A 24,740-nucleotide genomic window follows, 5' to 3' on the forward strand; every position below is an offset into this window, starting at 1 on the left:
GGCCATGCCACACAGCATGTGGGATCTTAGTTCCCAGACCAGGGATCGAACCCATGCTCTCTGCAGTGGGGTCTTAACCACTGGACCACCAGGGAAGTCCCTTCGTTGTATTTTTTAAAGTAAATGACCGCACTGATTTAATCATGGCCACACTGAAACTAAAATTACAGAAGTGATTATGATTTCAGTGGCAAACTATGGGGAAAAAAATTAAAATTCTAAGAAGAGAGCAATTCAAATAACTTGCTTACAGATACATTTTTCTAACATGAAACAGACCACTTTATCACCGAAGAAACCTCAAAATTATTTATCTCTATGTTTTAAACTTAAACATGTTCATCTGTGACTTAGATTTGGAGTAACTTTCACTAGGCAGTTACCTACTTAGCCAAAATGTACTCTAGTAGAGGAGAACTGTCCTCTGAAGATTATAGGATATAAAAACTGGGCACTGGTTTCAGTAAACTCATAGTTTCATTTTACTTATATGTAGCAGTATCTTATCAGTTAGTATTATTTGTATGGATACCTTTTGCCTTTGTTGTTTGGATCCTATGGCCATTTTTATAACCTGAAATCATCCACGCTATTCAGCCTAAAGTATTACTCATTTGTAGTCTAGTGAAAAAAATGTATGCAAGACTTCTAGTGTAATAATACTGCTATCAAAATCTGTTATGCTGAAAGGAAAAATACAACTCGGTATATTAAAACATAAAGAGCTTGTCTTGCTATGTGACCGCAGTACTTTTTATTCGCTGATATCTTCTCGTTTACTTAACTTGTTTTCTGCCTCCACTGCTAGACAAAGCTTAAAGTATGGGGAACTTTGTCTTGTACACAGTTAAGACCCCAGGTCCTAGAACAGGGTCCGGCACATAGTGAGTGTAAGAAACGTGTATAGAACGATTGAATGTTTCCAGCAGGGTCTGCCCAGCTGAGAGCATGCCACATTCATCCCCTAAACCAGCCATGAGAGGCCCTAAAGGGCCCCATGCCCTCACCCAAACTCCATCTGGGGCTCCCCTACCCCCAGCAAGGTCCCGGGAAGCTTTATAAAGGACTAATGTGGCCTGAATGGAAAATAAACCATGCAGTGCTGAGAGGGATTTGGTACCTGAGCAGTGAACACACTCTCAAGGCCAAACAAAAGCACAGGCCACATAGGAGACAGAAAACCCAGGGATACTCCAATGCTCCCCTGGACAGGACACCCCATAGCCCCTGCCAGCCACAGGCTGAGTGGCAGGCAGCAACAAAGGTGAGGCGGGTACTCCCAAGCCCAAATAAGCCAAGGACCTCGATGGCAACAAGAGATTTTTCTAGGTTGCTTCATCAGCCACTGGGAGCTGCAAGCAGGGGGTGGCCCTGTTGGGTCACCAGAGCCTAGACTAGTCATGTGGCTCCAAACACTACAAGAGGAGGGACCTCCTCAACAACTAGTCCAGCCCTAGCAGATACCTGAAAACCATCAGGAGGCTTGCATGCCCCCAGGGATGGGGAGCTTACTGCCGCACATACACCCTGAAACTCCACCCCAAGGAAGTTCGGACAGTCAGACCAAATTGGACTGCCCATTGAACAAGCTAAGCACCGCCCTCCCGAGGTCACACAAAAATGAACCTTGAACAGTTCAAAGATTGTGATCCCAAAGGACCTACCTATAACCTAACATCCCCGGAGTGTTCACAGCCACATGTTCTTCAACAGGCAAGACCCCTCTGACCTTTCAGACTCCTGGATAACAACATGAGGTAATATCCCCTCCTCGGCCAAGGAGGCTATGCTTCTACTAATGCATCCCCAGAAAAAAGTCAACCTCTTTCTGACAGCCACAATTCCTCAATGCCTGGTGCCCAACTTGGACACATAAAGACACTGGCCACCAGCACTGTCCTGGTGCCCCTGGTCTGCCAGCTTGGCCCACGCCAACTGTGCGTGGCACTTCACTGATATTTTTCCACTTCTAGTGTTCATCTGGGAAAAGGCACCTTCACTGGGCTATATCATACTGCCCATTCCAAAGCCTCTAGGTCTGGGTGAGTGCTCCCAGATGCTCCCACACTGGGCTGTGTCACAGATGGACCCTCTGTGCAGACCACAGATAGTCCTAACTATGCTTACATCGTAGCTCAAAGCACAGGTTCCCTGCTTACTCCACGGCTACTCCCACGAGCACACACTCCTCCTCCTGGTAACAGCTTCCTTCAGCTCAAACAGGAGGAGGACCTCCACCTCTGTCTCTCAGAAGCTATGCATGCAGCTTGCCCACCCTCCCAAACCACGGTCTGTCTCCCAAAGTTTCATGGGGCCACTCCCTTGGCCCCTCATCACCTCTGCCTCTCCATCCAAGGCCCTGCCTGGCCCAGAACTCCTGCCCGAATCACCCCCTTCTGTCCCCTCCTCCAGCACCCGGCCCTGGCTGGGAGCCCCAACGGGAACTGAGAACCCACATCCCATCCCGGGCCCCCCACGCCACTGCGCGTCTGCACGGCTGCCCTCAAGTACTCACATTTTGATGTTCTCATGATACTGCCTGGTGTCGGAGGGCTGGTTGTACAACGGCTGCAGGAAAACAGAGAGGGAGGCAGGTCAGAGCCGGGCCAGGACTGTGGGCAGCTGGCGCGGGCTGGGCTGGCCACCGCCCTGTTGCGGCGCCCCAGGCCCTGGCATCAGGGAGCTGTCCACTGGTGTGAGGACCAGCCGCCGGCAGGCATGAAACGGAACATGGGGACCCAGCCCACAGCCCCAGCCAGGAACAGACTGTGAGCCTCTGGGCGCAGCGATGGGTACTATGACCCCCCCCGGGGCCGCCATGGCTGCCCTGCAGGACACAGGGCAGGGCTGGCATGAGCACCCGAGGACAAGAACACACATCCCAGGTGAGCCGAGATCAGCAACGGTCTTGAACAGAACTGTCCAAACACGGTGAGCTAACCTGTCACCACCAGGGGCTGGCAGAAGAGAAAACAGCCCAACAGTGCCAAGGGTTGGCAAAGACGTGGGGAGATAGGAAGGCGTGCGTACAGCCGTTGGAAATATACACAGGTATCTGTGCCCCAGAGATGTGAAGGCAGGTGTGCCCGAGGACCCCCTCCCCTCCTGCAGGTGCCCTGGAAACAGGCACTGTGTCCCACCAGGAGATGGACCCCAGAATGCCCGGAAGGCACTGTTCATAACAGCAACACGTTAGAAGCAAGCCAGGACTTCCTTGGCGGCCAAGTGGTTCAGACTCCACGCGTCCAATGCAGGGGGCACGGGTTCAATCGCTAGTCAGGGAACTAAGATCCTACACGCTGCACAGTACAGCCAAAAATGTTTTAAAAAGAAGCAAGCTAAGTATCCACCTTCAGAAAAAGGAATGAGGAAGTAAGGACTCGTTTACACCTCGAAGGCTACACAGCAGTGAGAAATGAATGAACTGGGTCCACATACAACAATAACAACAAGTGTGCAAATCAAAAGGAGGAAGTTGCTGCAGTGTCTGCGATGGGGCAAGAGCTGAGCTAGATGCTGTGTGTTCTCTCTCCTGGATGGCAGGGCTGCAGTTAAAGGCTAACCCCCTGGGCTCACATCCCGGCTCTGGCATTTTCCAGCTGTATGTCTCTGGGGGAGTGACTTCAGCCCATCTGTGCCCCAGGTTTTCATCCATAAATGGGGTTAAACTCGGAGAGTTGTTGTGAAGATCCAACGAGATAATGAATGCAAAGCTCTCAGCCATGTCTAGAAGACTGAGAGGCCCAAAAACTTTCGGGGTCATTATCACCATCAGGGTGCAGTGACTATATTCATGGAAGCAATTTTTCCTGCCCACCTTGTATCCATCCACACCCAATGTTGTTTTTCTGTTTGTTCATTAGTCGCCCAGTCGTGTACGACTCTTTGCAACCTCATGAATTGTCGACTGCCAGGCTCCTCTGTCCATGGAATTTTCTGGGCGAGAATACTAGATTGGGTTGCCATGCCCTCCTCCAGGGGATCTTCCCAACCCAGGGATCAAACCTGGCCCTCCTGCATTGCAGGCAGATTCTTTACTGACTAGCCACCAGGGAAGCCCCAATGGGACAGATGCAAACTGTGAAAGCAGATGAAGCCTTTCTGCTCTTTCTTCCTCTCTTGTTCGCCTGCTCCCCCTGCCCCTCACCTTCAAGAGACCAAGTGTAGTCTGGCCTGCTGGAGGCAAGAAGCCGGCATGGAGGACAGCAGTACTAGCCAAAAAGCTAGAACCATCCAAGCCAAAAGCTAGAACCACCAGCTGATTTTCCAGCTGCCCACAGATGTGAGTGGGCTGAGCCCACATCAAGAGAAATTGCTCAGCTGACTTCTATACTTGTGGGAAATATCAACGTGTTGTTTAAATTTGGGGCCAGTTTGTTACACAGCAGCTACTGACTGATACAATTACCATCCCCATTTTACAGATGAGAAAACCTAGTCTCTGAGAGATTAAAACATTTGCCTCTGGCTGGAAAGAGATGAGCTGATACCTGACTTCCACCTCTTGGCTCCAGCCCTAGAGGGAGGGGTTTACCCTTCTCTGCCTGCACCCTCCTCTGTATGTCTCCTCCCGCATGTCTGTGCGTCTCTCTTTGTGTTGGCCTCTCTTCCTATCCCTCTCACCACCTTCCCTCTCTCTGTCTCACACACCCACACAGGCAGCCATGGATGACGGTGGTACAAGACTCAGGTACAGAGGGTGATGGGTCAGGCTGGGCAGGCGAAGATGGAGATGTGATGTCCTGAAGCCTCAGGCTAGGGCCCTGAGGTGAGGGAGGATGGCATATCAGGCCCTGTCCTTGAACCAGCCCCTGAAGATGGAGCTGAACACACCTCCTGGCGTCATCCCAGCTGATGGGGAGCACCCACAAGCAGCATGGCACAGGTCCAACCTGTCATTTCCCCAGAGACAGGCCTCCTGACCTCCATGGACAGCCTTGGCTGAGGACAATTCGCCATTCCTCAGGCAATTCCAGGCCCCAAGCTCAGCTACTCCCTGCAGGATGGAGATGCTGCCCCATGGCTGGCACAGGCCATCTCCCCCCACGCTGGGTCAGCTGCTCTTCCAGGTGCTTGGCTCTAATCAAGAAGGTTTCCCCACCCCCACTCTGTGTATCTGAACAGCAGGGCAGCAGGAGACCACGGTCAGACTCAGTGCAGAACTTCCCAACCAGAGAAGGTTAACACCTTACTGCACACGACTGACAGCCCACATCTCGGGACAGCAAGGAGTCCTACAAAGATGCCTATGCTTAATTCCAGAGCATTAAATGCTGTGCTTAATCGAGGGTGACTCTGCATCAGGTCTTTTATGTTCGCCACAAGCTAATAAAACACAAGCTTCGTGGGAGTGGGCATGCCTTACGTGTTCGCTTCGGGGGTAAGATGGGTCCCAATTTAAGTGATGGCGCTCCTGTTGCTAACTGTCAGCTTATGCCTTCAACAATCAGGGCCTCAGCATCCTCATCTGGAAAATGGGCGTAGAGCAAACAGGAACTGCCTTATAGGGCTTTCGAGAAGCCCAGGAAGTGTCAGATTTGGCGACTCAACTGCCTTATTTTGCTTTTAAAGATGGCAGTCTCCACAGTCTAAGGAGGCCAGGAAGGGCTGAAGGACAACATAGAGAGACCCCAGGTGCCAGTGATGGGCTGGGGGTGAGAGGCAGGGGGGTGGCCCGTTTCTACACGGTGGGATGGGCCAGAAAAGAGGAGACAGACTTCCGGGAGGGCAGTGGGGTCTAGCCGGCCTCTGACCCGCCAAACCCGCAGGGAAGGGATCACTTTCACCCTCCAGCCCTGCTGGATAAGACAAGGACACAGCACTCTGCCCCTCCAGGTGGCCTTCAGCAAGAGGCCAGGAAAAGTCAGAGAACACCGTGGGGTGTGCTGCCTCTGACCAGAGGGGCTGTCCTCCAAGGAGGCACACTCGCTGGGCACTCTGAGATAAACAGACCTGGGCAGGAAGGAAACACTCTGGCCTCAGGAGGCTATTCGTTGCCCCGTCGTGGGAGTGAGGAAGGATCACAAGGCAACTTTGGCTGGTACACTGCTGGGGGGAGGGGCAGGGCCAAAGGTGGGGGGTCCCCCCAGGGCCCCTCCTCACCATCTACAGGGGGCTGCACAAGGCCAGGCAAGACCCGCTTCCGTCCTGGGAGGCATGGCCTTCAGCCTTGTCCATGAGGCCACCTTGGCCTTCACACCCACAGCAGCTTTCTCTGCTACCGCCCAGGTTTCACCTGTTGCCAGGGCGACCCAAGACCAAAGAGGTGCGACTTTTCCTGGTGGTTCGGTGGTTAAGAATCCGCCTGCCAGTGCAGGAGACACAGGTTCAGTCCCTGGTCAGGGAAGATTCCACAGCGGGACTAAGCCCGCTTGCCACAACTACTGAGGCCCGCGCACCTAGAGTCGGTGCTCCGCAACAAGAGATGCCAGCGCCGTGAGAAGCCCGTGCATTGCAACTAGAGAAAGGCTGCCCGCAACAACAAATACCCAACACAGCCAAGAATAATAATAATAAACTTAACAACAACAAATAAGATTTAGGAGAGGAAATCCCTGGCCCGGACCCCAGAGGAGCGAGACAGGGCGGGAGTGGGGGAGCGGCTGGGGTACCGATAGGAAGGCCCACCCCCTCCGTGCCTGCATTTCTTCCTCTAGAAATGGGGGCACAGCTGAGTCAGGAGGGAGAAAGAGAGCACACAGCGGAGGATGTGCCAGACTGGAAGGCCTGGGACAGAAATGACTAAGAAAGAGGAGCTAGGTCTTGGGGAGAAGGAAGGGGCTCCCCCTGAGGCCTGAGGGCAGGCAGCCGGCGGGTGGCCGAGAAGAACCAGGTGGATGAGGTGCTAGAAACGAAGCGTCAGCGCTGGCTCTCGGTCCTCTGGTGACACCGCATTCTTAAAATAACACCTCTGAACAGGAAGGAAACCAGTGACTCAGAGCGGTATGGAGAGGAGGTGGGGGCTGGGCTGCCCCTTCCTCTGGGCCAGGCCTGGTCCCCAGGGCGCAGGGGTGGAGGGCCGAGCCCGCACGGCCCCGCTCGGAGCTGCCCGCGCTATTATCTCTCTTGCCCACGCACGTTTCTGCAGGGCCCAGGACTCCCCCAGGTCACTGTCTTCCTCGGCTGGCTGCTCCCTGGCTGCAGATGGGAGAGACCCCCGGGGAACTGGACTCCCCAGTGGTGTTACCCAGTGACCTGAGACCCGGGGTCAGCAGCACCAGGCCCCCCTTCCCAGCCTGAGACAGGACTCCTGCGTAGCACGAAGCAGCTCTCTGCAAAGAGTGTTCCTCTGAGCTGCCTCTGCCTGGAGGATACCTCTGGCCACTCGGGCCTTATGGTACCTAAGACAGACGGCAGACCTGTGAGGAACTGGCTGAGCTCAGCACACCTCCCCACCTCATCTCTTGCTGTGTGACCCTGGGCAAGGCACTGCCCTCTCTGAGCCCCACCTAGAGAATGGATGGTGACATCTCCCCACAAGGCCTGACAAGGTAGGTGCTCTGTCAGCGTGAGTCTCCTCTCCAGTCCCCCTGAAGGCCACCGAGTCAAGAGCCTATGGACTTCAAAAGGACTCCAGTGACAGCCACACAGCCCCCCAGTCACTCCAGACCTCCGCCTCCTGTGCCACCAGCCTTGAGGGAGCCTCCTCTCTGAGAACCCCAAGCAGAGGACGATGTCCTCACCCCCGAAGACCCAGGAAAGAATCACCAAGATTGTGAGCCCCACAGACACCCTGCTGTTCGCGGCGGAATTCCTCAGGCCTCCCGACCCAGCGATCTCCCTTTAGGCCCACTCTGCCTACTCAGGAGACCCCGGGAGTAATTAAGTCAGGAGGGAAAGGAAGGGCCTCCAGGTCTAGAAATGGTTGAGGGGCCAAATCTAGTCCTGGAGCCTCCCTTGCAAGAAAAGGGGAACCAAGGTGAGCAGCGGCTGACTGGTGGGGATGGAAAATGGTGGAGCAATGGATTGAAAATCATCTGGCAATTAATTCCTCAAGAGGTTAAACACAGAATGAATATGATCCAGCTGGGTGGATGAGACAGTAAAGAAGCTGCCCGCAATGCGGGAGACCCAAGTTCGATCCCTGGGTCGGAAAGATCCCCTGGAGAAGGGAATGGCAACCCACTCCAGTATTCTTGCCTGGGGAATCCCAAGGACAGAGGAGCCTGTCAGCTACAGTCCATGGGGTCGCAGAGAGTTGGACATGACTGAGGGACTAACACTTTCACTTTCAGCAGGTGCAGGTTTAGATATCCACCCAAGAGAAAGGGAAACACACATCCACACGGAAATCTGTATGTTTATGTTCACAGCGATTCATTTATAATGGCCAAAAGCAAAATCGACCTAAAGGCCCATCAATGGCTAAAAGGATAAACTAAATGTGGTCCATCCATACAATGGAATACAATTCAGCCATAAAAAGGAATGAGGCAACCAAGACACAAGCAAGCACTTAAGAACAGGAAGCTGAGTGAGAGAAGCCAGGCACAAAAGGCCACGTGTTGTCTCATTCCACTGATGTGAAACGTTCAGAACAGGCAAATCCATAGAGACAGAAAGCGGATTGGTGGTTGGGGGGGGAAGGGGTGGGAGGCAAGGAGGGGGAAGATAAGGAGGTGACAGTTCAGGGAACAGAGTTCTTTCTGAGAGCGTGAAATGTTCTCAAGTCAACTGTGGAGACGCTCACACACATCTGCTAACATACTAAAAACCACTGAATTGTACTCTTTAAATGGGAGAATTGTATGGCGCGTGGATTACGTCTCAATAAAGCTACTTAAAAGCTTTTTTAAAAAGAGGCTGTGAGAGACATCTCAGAAAGCATGCCCAACGGGAAGCAAGAGCTCAGGCTGGGAGCTTGTCACCCATTGCAGGAGGAGCACTGGGCCCTGTCCTTGAGCCATAGGAGCCCTTACCCCAACCCAACTCCCGGTCTGGCTCTGCCCCTGCAAGGACCTGGGGACAGGAAGAGGCCAGCTGCTCACAGCTCCACAGTAGCCCAATCAGCAGCCGGCCCCCCAGACTGAGGAGCAGCTGTAACTGCAGAAAAAACTCCAGGGACAGCAGTTCCACCCTCTGAGGCAACCACAACGCCGAGTGCCTGCCGTGGGCCAGGTGCTGTGCCAGCGAGCCTTTTCTGTGCATGACTTCATTGGTCCCTCATCAAGATCCACAGTGTTCCCATTTCCCAGATGAGAAGACTGAGTCCTTTTCCCAAAGCCATGCGGCAAACACAAGGTGGGGCCAGATTTAAAATTAGGCTCCAAATGCATAAAACTTTATTTCTGCCCCCCAGCCAGTACACACACACAGAGACCCTCACACCATCCAGCAGGCGTGTCCCTCGTGCTGCCCCCCACATCTCTGCACCCACCCACGCCATGGGACACTGGTCCTGGGCAGGCAGGAGCTCTGGTCATCTCTCCCAGGACTCCAAAGCAACCGGCCAGGAGTTTCCACACTCCCGTGCTTCCTATCCTTGGTGACACAGAGGGTGACAGGTGCCTGAGAAAGAAGAGGCCTGGGTCTGCTTCTAGGCTCTGCTGCTGACCTAGCATCGTCCCATCAGCAAAATGACACTGACAGTGGTAGTAATAACAACAACTGACACTCCACCCTTACTGTCTAAGGGGTGGTGTGTTCAGGGCTTGACAAAAAGGTGTATGGCTCATCTTCACTTATGGGCATGTGCTATTATTCGTCCCAGTTTACAGGTGAGGACACAGGGCACAGAGAGGTTAAGACACCTGCTCAGGTCACACAGCTATGAAGTAACAGACCTGGGAGTTGAACCCAGATCACCTGGCCCAGAGCACGGGCTTTCCGCGATCAGCCAGACCACAGGGGCTGGACTCCAACTTATCAATCTTGCAGCTTGACTGGCCGGGCTTGGGAGCAAAGTCAGAGGACTACACACCCCCACCTCGCCCCCAGCGCGGCCCGGCCCACCTGCCCACTGTTATCTGCCTGTCCCTCTTATCAGAGGGTGGATTTCCTGCCTCCTCCAGAGGACAGGGCAGCACTTGGCAACAGACGACTTCCTCCTTGCCTCCACACCCACCTGCCGCCCTGTCCACCTCTCCAGCTACCCCCCCTTCCCAGAGCACCCCACCCTGTTCCCCAGCTCACCAGCTCCACCTGGGGCCCCAGGCCTTCCAGAATCCGATGTGCAGCCTCGGCCTTCTTCTGCAGGGGGACGGAGAAGAGGAAGAATTAAAAAAAAAAAAAAATAGACACCCAACGCGCGCACACACACACACACACACAGAGAACAGATTATAAATAGAGGCCTCCTCCTGGAACACCAAGCAGCTGCCCAGTCCAGCACGCCCATCCAGGCCCCAGGGGCGGGGGTGGGGGGAAGGGAAGGTCCCCCTCGCCAGCCCTCCCTGGGCTGGAGACCAGCACAGAGAGGCCTGAGCATCCCCACAGCAGCCCTGGCAAGCCCGCCAAGTTTCGATTCGAACAAACACACCCTGTTCTCTGGTGTGGGCTCCCCCGAAGCCCCCAGCTCAGCGCCCCCCCGACCAGGGCCCGGGGTGGGCACAGATTCCCAGCCAGGCCTCGAGATGCCTTCCTCTGCCTTGGAAGCCTGGAAGCCGGCTGGGTGTCTCCAATTACCTCGGAGCTGGTGCCGCCAGTGAGGGGGGGGGAGGAGGCGGAGAGAGGGTGAGATACAGGCGTGGGGAAGATACCCTTTCTAGGATTCTTCTATTTCACAATCATGTGACTACTTCTGAGCTGCCCTGGGGCCTCCCCGCCTCCCTCCCCACTCACAACTCGGGACTTATTAGGAAAACAGGAACATACGGCAGAAGGGGCTAGGTGACTGCGAATTCAACAGGCTGAACCCTGACCATAAAGGTAGACGTTATGTCTGGGCCAGACCCCCAGTTCTGGGACCACAGGGCCTGCTTGGCTGGGCCAGCTGGGGGATGGGAGGGCACAGAGCTGGGAAAGGTGGCTTCGGGGGGTGTCTCTATCAGATGGAAAGTGGGGTGCCCACAGCACACACATGGGAGATCTGAGACCCTCCTGTGATCCAGGACAGGCTGGGTGCTCCTGACTCAGCCCAACTCAGGGAGACCAGCCAGGACTCAGCATGGACTGGGAGGACAGGCCAAGCAACGCACCATCATTGGATCGAAAGGTTCCCCCAGTGATCCCCCAATCCAGACCCACCAAACGGGAGTGACCCAGAGCCCTGGAGGACACGGCTGACAACAGAATTGGAGGCCCAGGTGTCACAGCAGGGAGGAGGCGTGCTGAGGGCCAGCCTCACCCCTCCCCCAGCCCCAGTGACAGAGGGCAGGTATGTAGGTGGGCTCAAGCTGGCACCAAGGACGGCTCTGCCTAGAGCCCTGGGCCCAGCCCACCCAAGAACAAGCCATGATCTTGGCCCCCTTTGTGCAAAGCCAGAACCCTGAGAGCAGCAGCCTCAGAGTGTGGCTGGGGGCCAGAAAATCTTGCGGGTGGGAGGTGGTGGGTGCAGATGATTATCATTAATGAAAGCTATTTCATTGAGAACCTACTATGAGTCAAACATTGGGTACATGGCATGCATTATTAGTATTTGAATCACACATAACATGGAGTCAGGGAGATAGAAGTATCCCCATTTTACAGATGATGAAACTGAGGCCCAGGAAAATAGTATAAGAAGTCTTTCTTCTGATCTCTAGGCTTCAAGAAGGGAGAAAGACAAGAGCCGGTCCTATCCAGGGCCTCCACCAGACTTAGGTCCCGCAACTTCTTTGAGTTGTGGCAGGTACCATTCTGGCAGTCACCGCAGACCACCCCAGCCCTGGTCACATCACAAACCCAGAAACTGTTAGCCATGGGGGACCAAAGATGGAAGAATTCCCTAGCTGGACCAGAAGGACTGGGTATAGGGTGGCGAGAGGACAGGGTAGCTTCCCCAAACATTTGAGCAGCCACTCTGTATTAAGCACCACAACATGAAACAAAACGAATAATATTTGGTCTCTATCTGCAATAAACCGAGGCTAGTGGGCAGGTTAGTACGCTCAGGCAGGAAAGGTACGTGAGGTATATGAGGGAGTCATTAAGTGGCTCAGAGTCACTCTCTCCAGAAAGGTAAAAGGAGGGATACACAGTCGGGTTTCGAGGAATGAATAGGAGTTTGTGAGTATTCATGAGGCTCTGTGAGATGGGCAACTGCCCACTGGGACAAAGAGGTGATGTCAAACGCAGGAAGGGCAGGGCAGGAGCGAGTGGACACTAGAACTGCCACATCACATCCCTGGGCCCGGGTCTCAGACCCTATACAGGGCCCCAGGAAGCCTGTGTCCGATGAACCACGGAGGATACCATCTTCTACCACATCCTCATCGGGAACACAAGTACCTGGGGAGGGGCCTTCCTGCAGCCCTTGCGGAAGAGAGCAGGGAGGAGACCCTTCCTGACCTTCCAAAGCCACAGGGAGCCCAGGTGACGGGGCACAGCCCAGGGCAGCCAACTCTCCCGCCACACAGCCGGTGTGAGAGCACCTTTGCTCCCTAACAGGCCTTCCCCCAGGCTCCGCGCTGAAGCCCTGAGCAGCCCTGGGGCCTTTTTAAGACAACTCAGTTTCCGAAAGGTCACCCGGTGGGGAAGAAAAAAAACAACCTGTCATGGAGCAGTCCTAAAGATGCCGCAATGCTGGAACACAGGACAGCAGGGTGGTCAAGAGCAAGGCTACACGGGTAGCCGGACTGGGCTCTGATCCACGTGCCGACTGTGTGGTCCTGGACAAGTCCCTTCAGCGCCTCCGAGCCTCAGTTTCCTCATCTACAAAATGGGGACAAGAGCAGCACCGCCCCACACAGCTGCTGAGAGACTTAAATGAATTGACACACATTCCAAGCTAAAATCAGAGCTAAAATCAGGATCTGGCATGTGGGGAGCACTAGGTAAGGGCTAGTTGTTATTATGGCTGTCAACAATAACGACAAGGCCACGGCTCACACCAGGTGACCCCCTATCCGTGCCAGGCCTGGATCCCTTGTAAGCCCTGTCCGTTTGGATTCCTGCAGGTACTCATGGTGGAAGCTTCTAGCATCAGCCCCAATTACACACAAGGAAGCCGAGGCTGGGGTCACCCAGCTAAAGTAGCCGGTAAAGGCTGGGACAGGCAGGCCCACCTCCTCACGTCTTCCCGGGGGCGCTTCTTCCACCTCATGCTGCACATCCCGGCTCCCAGCCTCTCTGGTCCAGTTTGCAGGGGCAGGGCGGTGGGGGCAATGTGGAGAGGGTGCTATTGGGAATTTGCTAGGTAGTTTCTAGCGAGCTGGGGCGGTCAGGATGGGGGTGGATGTCCTGCCTACGGAGTCCTTCCCCCAGGCGGGGTCCATCAGGGACCCACATCTGGGAGTCCGCTCTGCTTGAACCCTCAGCAAGTCACTTCATCCCTACACATGCTGACTCAAACAGATGTGTATCCACACAGAGTCATCCCACTCGAACACACACACGTGCACAGACATACAAATGCATAGGAATCACACGCCTCACACATGCTGAGTCACCCAAAGGCGCGCACACACGTGCACACACACACACAGAGCCCTCAGTCGGTCTGCCCACGTAAACAAACACATACCTGTGTGGGGTACAAGCGCACACGTGACCCCCGCAAGATGGCTCCAACACACAATTTGCACACATGAAAACAACTGTCCACTATTACACATGTGCTCACACACATGCACACATGAACTGCTCCCCCCAAACACACACAGTTCCAGTTTCTGAGCAGGAGGGCCAGAGCCGCACCCTGACCAGACCCCTGGCCAGCCCCCCGCCCTTTGAAGCCCCCATTCTAGCTCCTCCAGCCTGAGCTCCAAGCCTCACCCTCCTCTTCTGCAGAGAGAAGGCAGCACCAGGAAATACCCACCCTCCCACCCAGAAGTCTGGGACCCCCCGCACCCCACTCCAGGCTGCACCACCCTCCCCTCCACACCATGTCCACCTGCCAAGTGCTGCAGCATTTCAGGGGAGCAGTTACCCCTCCCCCAGGCTCAGCTTCCTCATCTGTAGCTACAGCCTAAAGAGCCCGTCCAGAGCACTTCCAGGTGCAGGACGGAAGTGACCGCGTGCTGAGGCGGAATTCATGGGCTCGTGTTAACAAACTCAAGAGCACATCAGTCTCTACGTGCACAGGAATCTGGAGGAAGCCTTGGACTCCAGGACTAGTTATGATGGACAGAGACAGAGGCAGAGGCGGGGCTCAGCCTGGGACGCCCCTATCACAACTCGAGGGGGCAGGGAGTCTGAAGCTGGGCATTGGGGTGCCTGGATCCCCAAAATGCTCTACAAAATGCTTCACATTCTTGGTTATTACTGATAGAAGTATTCATCTTTGTCCAGCTTAGTCCTAACCACACTATATACACACTTTACTAGGAAGATGCTTAAAATCTAAGACAAAAAAGGACTTGGTTCTTACTCTCTGATTTCCTCCTCATCCCTTAGCAATCAGAGAGCCCTGCCTCCGTGTTCTGCCTCCTCACCATCTTCAGAACGGGCTGTCATCTTCTCCACTGGAAGTATCCTTCTACCTTTTCCCAGCGGTGCCCATTTGTGCAGACCTAGCTCCAGTCACCTCCAGGAAGTCTGCCTGGATTGCCCACTGCCCTGAACTTCTACAGTGCCAGCACCATGCAAATTGTCCCTTATTTGTATAAGGATGTGTAAACATCCTTCACTAGTGCTGAGTGTGTGTTTGTTGTACCCAAACTCAAAGTGTGAGCCTCTTCCCACACCTGCCAGACCTCTACCTCCCGCCCCTACACATTCCCTTTGAAGATCAAACGAGAGCCCGTCCCCTCTGTGAGCCTCCACCTGTGCTGCAGCCCCCACAGAAGGCCCTCCTAGGGTCGATGGCCCACCCACTGCTTCCAAGAAGCCTTTCCCAATCACGGCCCTGCCCGCCCTGCCCGTTCCTGCCCCTTGGGGCCTGCAGCAACCCTGCCTCCTGCTCTGCCATCTGTGTGCACCTGCCCAGCCCCGCCCACACAGGCAGCTTCCCCCATGCATGCTGGCGCCTGGTCCATGTGCCCCGAATGGATAATGAACCTGAGTCCAGCCTGCAGAAGAGCCAGGCAGGCTCTGCCCGGCAGGAAGCCGGATTTTCCAGCCGGCGTGGCATTTAGAGATAGACCCTTGTGTCCGCCTCTCAGAGGAACCCACAGAGAAGGAAGGAGGATTAAAATTTAATCTGACTGATCCCCCAAGGGGCAGGAAGTCCTGACTGCTCCTGCCCACCCGGCCTCTAGCCCCTGAAGCTTGGCCCAGGTAGGAGGACCCCACCGATCTCCACTGGGGACATAGGCCAGTCCCACCCAAAACTAGAGGACTCTTTGGGGGGAGAGTCTCCCACCTCTCTGGCATTCATTCATCTGTTCAACAGATACTTAATAAGCACCTACTGTGTGCCAGGCGCTGGAGATACAGCTGGGAAAAAAAGAATCCTCACCCTCATGGAGCCTCTATTCACAATAAACAAACAAAATATAAATTATGTCCAGTGGGGACAATTAAAGCCAGGGAGAGGAGCTGCTGAAGTTTTTCAGGATTAAACAGAGGGTCAAAATGGACCTTGGCCGAAAATGTCTGTTTGCTCAGACATTTGAGCAAACAGCTGAAGGAGTGAGAGAGAGACAGCCCAACAGAGGAAGAGGAGCTCCAGGCAGAGGACCCAGTCAGTGCAAAGGCCCTGAGGCAGAAGCATGCCTGAGTGTTCAAGGAAGTACAAGGGTCATGAGGCTGGAGCAAGGGGTGGGGGTAGATGAAAGGAAAGAAAGAGGGACTTGGACAAGGTGGGGCAAATTCTTCAGACCCATGGTGTGCCTGGGGGGCAGGGGGAGTGGTTTCAGTGTGGTTATATCTCCTCCATCAGAAAGCCACTGTGAGTGGACAGGGGGCCAGGGTCCCTGCTGCACCCCCAGTGCCTGGAACAGTGGCAGGCCCAGAGCAGACGTTCAGTTACACAGCTGTTGAATGAGTGAATAAATGAATGAAGGAACAGGACAGTGTGATGCATCCAGAGCACCTGAACTGGCCAGGCAGGGGACTGCTCTCAGAAGCTCAGGATCTAGGGTTTGAGTCCCAGTCTGCCACTTACTACCTTTAATGCCATGGGGAAATTACCCAGAGTTTCTGTTTCCTCATCTGAAAATATGGGGTGGGTGGCTGGGGGAAGGCCAGTGTCTTTCACTTACTGTCAGGACCCCATCAAGATGAAATCAGCATAAATGGGCATAAAGTCCCCAGCCTGAGGTGCTGTTGGGGTGAAGAGAGGACAATACCATCCGAAGATCAGGGAGGGTGACAGCTCCAGGAGCTCTGCCTTTGCCCGCTCTGCCACAGGCTCCTGGAGCCAACTCATTCTTGGCTCTGATCCCCAGCCTCAAAACTCACTTGCTGTGCAACCTCAGGTAGGTCACTTTCCCTCTCTGAGCCGTGGTTTCTTTATGAGTAAAACAGAATAATAGTACCTATCTTATACAGGTCTGGAGAGGATTCAGTGAAATCATGCAAAATGTAAACAATAACAAGAAGAGAAGAACAATGGTGATAACAATTAATAGCACCAGCTTAGCACCTACATGATGGCAGGCACTGTTCCAAGGATGCTACATAACGAACTTATTTAATCCCCACACCCTGGTACAAGGTAGGTGCTATAATTATCATCATTTCACTGGTGAAGGAGATGGGTTACAGAGAGGCTTAAGAAATATGCCCAAGGTCACAGAGCCAGAAAATGGTAGAGATGGGATCTGAACCTAGGACATCTGGCTAAAGAACACACAGTTCCTTTAGTTCTCCTATCACTGTGATCATTACTCGTGTTAATTGGGTAGGAAGCCAGGGTGTGAGAGGTGACCAGCCCTGACAGGCCCGGCACACAGTTTCCAGGCTCCCAGCAAGTTCAGTCTCATCCTGCATCTATTGCAGCTTCAAGAGGTGATGGCATAGCCAAAACAGTTGATCCAATGTTTCCTGCCTGGAGTTATAGCCACAGGCACCAACCACATGTTCCCAGACTCTAGAGTTAACCATCCAGGCCATGGGACACCATGGACTCTCCAGCCCCTGCCTGGACTCTGAGCACCGATCCAGCAGCCAGGGGCAAATCTCATAGCAGAGGCAGCTGGGAAGCATGGCCAGAAGCCAAGGATGGGAGCAGGGGGAATCATAGGAGTCCATCTGTCACACTTCACTGTATGACCACAGACAAGGAACAACCCCTTTCTGGGCCTCAGTTTCCTCTCCTGTAAAATCAAGGAGGAGACTCAACATCCACAGGCCCTGAGCACATTTGAAAAGAGTCAACTGCAAATCACTGAAGCTGAGCTCTTAGTGGTTTGATTGGCAAAAATGGGGAGCTCACCACCTCACCAGATTCCACTTCAGTACAGTTCCAGCCTGGGGGTTCAGCCCCCAGGAGATACTCTGCTTTGGGTACCCTGAGCCCCTTCCCAACAGTTGCCCTCCATAGATCCCTAGGAGGCTCCACAGTCCGCTACAGATTCTATGTTCAACCATCCCAACAGCGCTCTCCAGGGCTCAGTGTAAACAGAGGCCAGGGCCGACAAATAAGGCCCTGGGATCTGACAGCTCACGGGTTCAAATCTCAGGCCCATCACTTCCCAGCTGTGTGACTTTAGACAAGTCACTTAATGTCTCTGGGCCTCAGTTTCTCCCTGTGTTAACTGGAAACAATCACCATACCTACTCTCTGAGGACTGCTATGTAAAAAAACTTTGCTCATCACCTGAAAAGAAGGAGCTGTTCAACTAATGTTGCTGTTATGACAAATAATGTTACTACTGTCTTTGCATTACATGAATTTCTTCTGAGTACCTAAGTGATTGCCCATCCCCCTCACTGATCAATTAGCCCCTGAAGCTCTCCTATGACCTAATGCCAGCATTTTCATTTGCATCCCACAGGCCAGCCACAGTCCAAACCACAGCCACACCAAGATGGGTCTCCACCAGCCACCCTTTGCCCCTCCTACTCACAAACCCAGATCTGTGGGAGGGTGGTCACAAGAGATGCCCATTTCACAGATGGGAATACTGAGGCCCCGGGAGAGTCAGATCCTTCACAGTGACACCTGCCTCCCACCTGGTGGCCAGCACAGGGCAAGCAGGAGAAAGTGGGGCAGGGGCCACGAAGGACAAGACGGGGCATACCCGGTTCTCGTCGTAGATGATCTGCACCAGGCTGCGATGCTTAGACTCGATGGGTGGTGGTGACACGGGCTTCTCCGGCTCCGGCGGCTTGGCGGCCTCCTCTTCCAGCTGTTGCTGTGGGGAGCGGGGAGAGTGTAGTGGTGAGCACGCCGGCAGGCGGAAGGAGAGGCAGCTCCCCCAACAGCGGGGGCGGCCCCCCGTTCAGCCAGGCTGGTGGCCCCACACAGGAAGTCAGGCTGCTAACCATTTCCTCTGAGTCACCCGCAGGGACTCCAAGCCCTGGAGAGGCCCCAGCTCCCACAGGGAAGGGCCCGACCAGGGCTGGCTCTAGACTCTGCTGCCAGCCTACCTGAGTGTAAGTTCAGCCTTGGGGATTTACCAGCTAGGTGAGTATTAGCAAGCAGTTTAACCCCGCTGTGCCTCAGTTTTCTCATCTGTAAAATGGGTCTCATGGCTGTGCCTCCTGGATGAGTTAATTTATGTACAGTCAGACTGGGAGCTCACTGAAGGTGACCTATTACCCATCATTACCAACACATGTACCATCATCCTCAGGAGAGGTTATGGAGACTCTGGAGCCAAACTGTCCATACTGGAACCCTATTTCTATGACAGTAAGTCTCCGACATAAGAACCTTTGAGTTGCAAACTTTCAAAGATGCAAGCATGCCCCTGTATGCCAGCTGTTGTTATATAATTACTGTAATTTTCAAGGTCCTATAAGATTACAAATGGTTATTTTTTGTGTTTGTTTTTCATGTATTATTTGTGTAGAAAGTATTATAAACCTAGTACAGTACAGGACTACATACCCAATTGTGTTAGTTGGATACCTAGGCTAACTATTGGTTCAGAGTTAGTTGCTCATGGTGAAAGTCACTCAGTTGTGCCCGACTCTTTGTGACCCCATGGACTGTAGCCTGCCAGGCTCCTCTGTCCATGAAATTCTCCAGGCAAGAATATTGGAGTGGGTGGCCATTCCCTTCTCCAGGGGACCAAACCCAGGTCTCCCACATAGCAGGCAGATTCTTTACCGTCTGAGCCACCAGAGAAGTCCAAGCCTATCCCTATTCCAGAGGATCTTTCCAACCCAGGGATTGAACCAGGGTCTCCCGCATTACAGGCGGATTCTTTACCAGCTGAGCTACCAGGGAAGCCTGTGTAACTTTGTTGGACTTAGGAATGTGCTTTTGGAATGGAACTCATTCATATGCAGGGGACTTAACTGTATTTACTTGCTACATAACCTTGAGAAGTTGCTAAACTCCCCCAAGCCTCACTTTCCTCATCTGGAAAATGGGGATAATAAAAGGTTCTATCCTAGAGAGCTGATATGAGGATTAAATGAGCTGGTGCACACAAAGCACTCGGCACCTAATGAGCAGCTTCTCATCATCACTATCATCATTGTCATCTGCCCTGTGGTCTTCATACTGGACCCCCCTCCTTCAAACAGCATAGAAAACTCCCTGCATGCTGTTATCTGCTTTATACCAAAAGGGCAAAGCAAAAACCAGAGAGTTTAAGACACTGGCCCAAGGTCACACAGGAGGCCAATGCCCGGGGAATACAGTCTGACAGGGCATCTTGAGGGAAATGAGAACACTGTTCTTTGCTCATAAGGCTCACACATCCTGCCCATGACCATGAAGCAAACCATTATGAACTCAAAAATACAGCCAAGAGGGGGCCATGCAGAAAGAGTCTGTAGACAGGCTGGTTGAGCCAAGCTGCCTCAGTCCCACAGTGACCCCTAGTGGTAGATTTCAGAAGGACAACCAGCCCTCAGAAAAACATTGAAATCCCTCCCAAAAGTGTGAAAGAAACTAAGCCAAGAAATGGAAGGCATGCATGGCCTGGAAGAAGATTCTCACCAATCAGTGAAGGGGACCCTCCCTGAGGCACTAAAAATTAAACACAGAGTTACTGTAGGACCTAGAAATTTCATCCCTAGATACAGAGCCAAAGAACTGAAACCAGGTGCTCAAACAGAAACATGAACACAAAAGCTCATAGCAGTACTATTCACGATAGCCAAAAGCTGGAGACAACCTAAATGTCCACCAGCTGATGAACGGATAAGCAACCGTGGACCATCTATCCGTACAGTGGGATACTGGCAACAAAGGGAATGAGGGGCTGGCAAAGGCTGCAACATGCATGAACCTTGAAGACATGATACTGAGTGAAAGACGCCAGACAGAAGAGCCACATAGTGTTTGGTTCATTTACAGGAAATGTCCAGACAAATCCGCAGACAGAAAGCAGATTAATGGCTGCTGGGGCAGGGAGAAAGGGAGTGGCTGCTAGTGTGCACAGGGGTCTTCTTTTGAGGTCATGAAAATGTCTTGGAACTAGAAAGGATGGGTGCCCGTACAATGCTGTGAATGGACTAAATGCTGCTGAATTGTTCACTTTACAAAGAGTCATTTTATGTTTTGTGAATTTTATTTTAAAAAGAAAAATTGCCCAAAATGGAATTTTTTTTTTTTAAATCTGGCTATCAAGGGCTGCCCTGGGCCATTTGGCTTCCAGCCTTAGTCACAGATGTGTGCACATGGCCTGTAGCTTCAGCCTCACCCCAAAGACAGGCCTGGGGGACCTAAAGGCCCAGCACTCCGCTGGCCTTGGCAATAACTGCTGACTCCAACCAGGGCCCGGCCTCCCCAAATGGTGTATTGCCATCCTGGAAACCCACCCACTTCCTACAGTTGGCCAAGCCTCACTGACTGGCCAGGCTGCTGGACTATCCTCAGGTGCCCCCAGCGAGCGACAGTCCCAGGGTCTCTTGGAATTAATGCTCCCCTCCCCCTGTATAACTTTCAAAGCCTGTCACACTGCCCTAAACTGGCCTCCAGGAAGCGTCTCTCACCAGCCTTCCTTCCACTGCCTATGGTGGCCAGAATGAGCCCTTAGATCCGTCATGGAGTCCACGTATCCTTACCTGGAGGGAATCAGGTGTGACCCTGCTTCCCCCAGGGTCAAGACAGATGTCACAGTGACTCGATCCACAGTTTTTAAGGAGCACCTACTCTGTGCCAGTGTTGCTAGAAGCACAGCAGGGAACAGGAGACAACAACCCTGCTTTTGGACTTCCCTGGTGGTCCAGTGGTTGAGAATCAGCCTGCTAATGCAGGAGACACAGGTTCAATCCCTGCTCCAGGAAGATTCACATGCCATGGAGAAACTAAGCATCATGCACCACAACTACTGAAGCCCATGCGCCCTCGAGCCTGTGCTCTGCAATGGGAGAAGCCACCGCAGTGAGAAGCCTGCACACCACAATGAGAGAGTAGCCTTCCGTTCACTGCAACTAGAGAAAGCCTGAATGCAGCAACAAAGACCCAGCACAATCGAAAACTAAAATAAATAAATACATACAAGTTAAGAGAAAAAAGAAACCCTGCTTTTACACCGTAGTCATGAGAAGACCACAATGTCACAAAAGAAACTATACGTTCGTTCAAATGGTGACACCATTCAGCAGGGTGACGAGATTGGCCAACTTTCTATAAAGGCCCAGAAAGTAAATATCTTGGGCTTTGCTGGCCACAGTCTCTTTTGTGACCATCCAGCTCTGCGGTTGTATCATAAAAGCAGCCACAGACGATGTGTAAACAATTGGATGTGGCTGTGTGCCAATAAGGCTTTATTTACAAAAATAAGCATTGAGCCACATCTGGCTGGATTTGCTGACCTCCAGGATAAAGAATGGGTGGGGATGAGGACTCCGATAAAGGTCAGGGAAGGTCTCCTCTGTGGAGGGAACATTTGAGCAGACACCTGAAGATGCCACAGAGAGAAGCAGAAGAGCCAAGAAAAGGTAAAAATAAAATTATAAAATTAACATTATTGTTCTTTATGTCAACTTTTCCTTGATTTCAACAACAATGATGATTTCTTTTCATCACATGACTCTGTCCCTTCCTCACAACCCTATGAGGTAGTGTCATGTCTGTGCGCATTTTACAGACAAGCAAACCGAGACTCAGAGAGGTGAATGCTCCAAGGCAGAGATAGGAGGTCCAGCTCATCCAGATTCCAGAGCCAGGGCCAGAATCATGTGAAATTTTCCTTTACATTATAGATGAGGAAAAGGAGGCACAGAGAATCAACTGCCCACCCCACAGCTGTTCATTCCTATGCCATCCAGTACAGTAGCCACATTTGGTGATCCAAGTGTACATCTCATTTAATTCAAATTAAACGAAATTAAATATTCAGTTCCTCAGATGCACTAGGCACATATGGGTAGTGGCTGCCATTTTGGACAGGACAGATCCAGAACATTTCCATTAGGGAGTTCCAGCAGACAGCACCACACAAAACAGCTCTCCTGTCCAATAAACACAAAGGGCATAAAAATGACTCAGAACATAGGCAGGGCTTAGCACACATTAACAACTGCAATTACTACTATGTTATCTTCTCAGCTGTAGCTGCTGCTGGATCAGAAACTGATACCCACCATTCCCCCACCCACCCACACCTGCTTCTTCTTCAGTTTGGAGATCTGCTGCTCCACCATGGTGATCTCCCGGTCCACCCGGTCCATGTTCTGGATCAGCTCCTCCTTGGAGAGCCGTGGGGGTACCAGCTCCAGCTCAGGGTCAGCATGCGGGGGGCTGGGAGGAGACACCGGCTCCAGCTTGCCTGTCAGGCTGCGGTCCTGCAGGGGAGGAAAAAACAGGCCTGGGATCAGGACAGGAGGCACCCCCACCCCCATTACACTGAAGGTTTCCAGCCATGACTTCAGGAACCAACACACCCGGCCTCTGTTGTGCCGGCCCCAACATCCCAGACGTGAGGCTGCTTGCTGATCCCACCTCCCGCCTTTGCCCTCACTGGTCCCCTGCCAGATGTTCCCTCCCTGGCCTTCTCCAAAGTTCAGATCCTATCTATCTTCCTACATGTAAGTTTTCCAGTCCTCCCTCCAAGGCCTCCCTCTTCCCTCTTCCCATTACACACCTCTCTCCTACCCTGTTACCCTGTCTGTGTCCTCCCTCCAGATCAAACTTCTCGAGAACTGGCATCAAAACCCACAAACTCCTAATACCCAAGGCCTGGCCTCAGTTGACCCTCAACGAACACGTATTCACGATTCTCAGTCCAAATGAGCAAGTTACAGAATATCATACACGGTACAAATCTGATTTTGTAGAAGATATACACAAACACACAGGAAAACTATAAGAATGGGAAAACAGAGATGTCAAAAGTATTTACTGGGGTAGTGGGAGAAAAGGGGGATATTTTCACTTTCTTTTGTGTAAACTGAGGTACTACTTGCCTTTATAGTGTTGCATTAGTTTCTGTGGTACAATGAAGTGAATCAGATATATATATACATCCCCTCCATCTTGGACCTCCCTCTCACCTCCACCCCCCATCCCACCCCTCTAGGTCATCAAAAAGCACTGGGCTGAGCCCCCTGTACTATAAAGTAGGTTTCCACTAGTTATCTCTTTTACACATGGTAGTATACATATGTCAGTCCTAATCTCCCAGTTCATCCCACCCTCCTTCCTACCTCTTTTTATTTACCAGTGTTCTGCTTTTCCTTCACTGACGGCTACTTTCTGTGTAATGAAGTCATTTCCCAAAATGTGCTAAAAAAAAAAAAAAGAAAGAAAGCAAAAAAACAAAAAATACAACTTGGGAATTCCCTGGTGGCCCAGTGGTTAGGACTTCACACTTTCACTGCCGAGGGCCTGGGTTCAATCCCTGGTCAGGGAAATAACATCCCACAAGCCAGACGGTGTGGCCAAAAATAAAAACAAAACAAAAATGTGTTAAGCAAACAAGGGAGTCAGTGGCTCCATTCCACCAGTGAAAGTTTATTGAGTATCCAAGGCTGCTGGGAGCACAATGAGGAGGAAGTAAAATAAAACCCAGTCCTTGCCCCCAGAGCACTCACCTATGTGGCCCTGGGTTCAAATTCCCACCCAGGATCATCGTGACCACAAGCCTATCACCTGCCTCTGTTTCCTCATCTGTACAATGGGACCATCCCCACTTTCTGGCTGCTGTGAGGCTTGAATGAGTACCTATGTGCAGAGCGCTCAGCTCAGAGCCTGGCGCACTCTCAGGACTCCACAGGCACTGGCTGGAGCCGTCCTCCCCAAAACCTGGCCCCTGCCCTGTGCCATCCTCAAAGCCAAGCCAGCAGCTGCTGGCAGAGGAGGCCCCAGGAGAAGCTCCGGGCGGCTGCCTCCCAAGCCCACAGCAGCTGCAGCCGGAGGACAGAGGACACATTATTCCCAGGGACAATTGCAGCCCCAGGGCTGCCAAGCGCCACGCTCCCCCACCCCCCAGCTCGATCTGAGCAGAGGCTGTGCCATCTTACTCGTATGTTAGTTGCTCACTCGTGTTCGACTCGTTGCGACCCCGTGAACTGTAGCCCGCCAGGCTCCTCTGTCCATGCGATTCTCCACGTAAGAATACTGAATGGATTGCCATTCTCTTCTCCAGAGGATCTTCCCGACCCAGGAATTGAACCCAGGTCTCCTGCATTGCAGGTGGATTCTTTACCAT

At 52.7% G+C, this 24,740-nt stretch overlaps 1 protein-coding gene across 18 annotated transcripts in view; it reads right to left on the minus strand.

Annotated features, from left to right (window-relative positions):
• NCOR2 (nuclear receptor corepressor 2) overlaps nt 1-24,740 on the minus strand; it is a 232,076-nt gene that overhangs the window by 115,781 nt on the left and 91,555 nt on the right. For all 18 annotated transcript variants that reach the window (XM_065904616.1, XM_065904620.1, XM_065904624.1 and 15 more), the window contains 4 exons: nt 22,696-22,875; nt 18,207-18,320; nt 10,132-10,188; nt 2,516-2,568 (listed from right to left, as the gene is read on the minus strand). In XM_065904616.1, coding sequence (XP_065760688.1) covers nt 2,516-2,568; nt 10,132-10,188; nt 18,207-18,320; nt 22,696-22,875 — 404 coding nt within the window. The remainder of the gene's footprint in view (nt 1-2,515; nt 2,569-10,131; nt 10,189-18,206; nt 18,321-22,695; nt 22,876-24,740) is intronic.

This window comes from Muntiacus reevesi, chromosome 13, assembly GCF_963930625.1.
Source record: "Muntiacus reevesi chromosome 13, mMunRee1.1, whole genome shotgun sequence".
In the NCBI taxonomy this organism is placed as follows: Eukaryota; Metazoa; Chordata; class Mammalia; order Artiodactyla; family Cervidae; genus Muntiacus; species Muntiacus reevesi.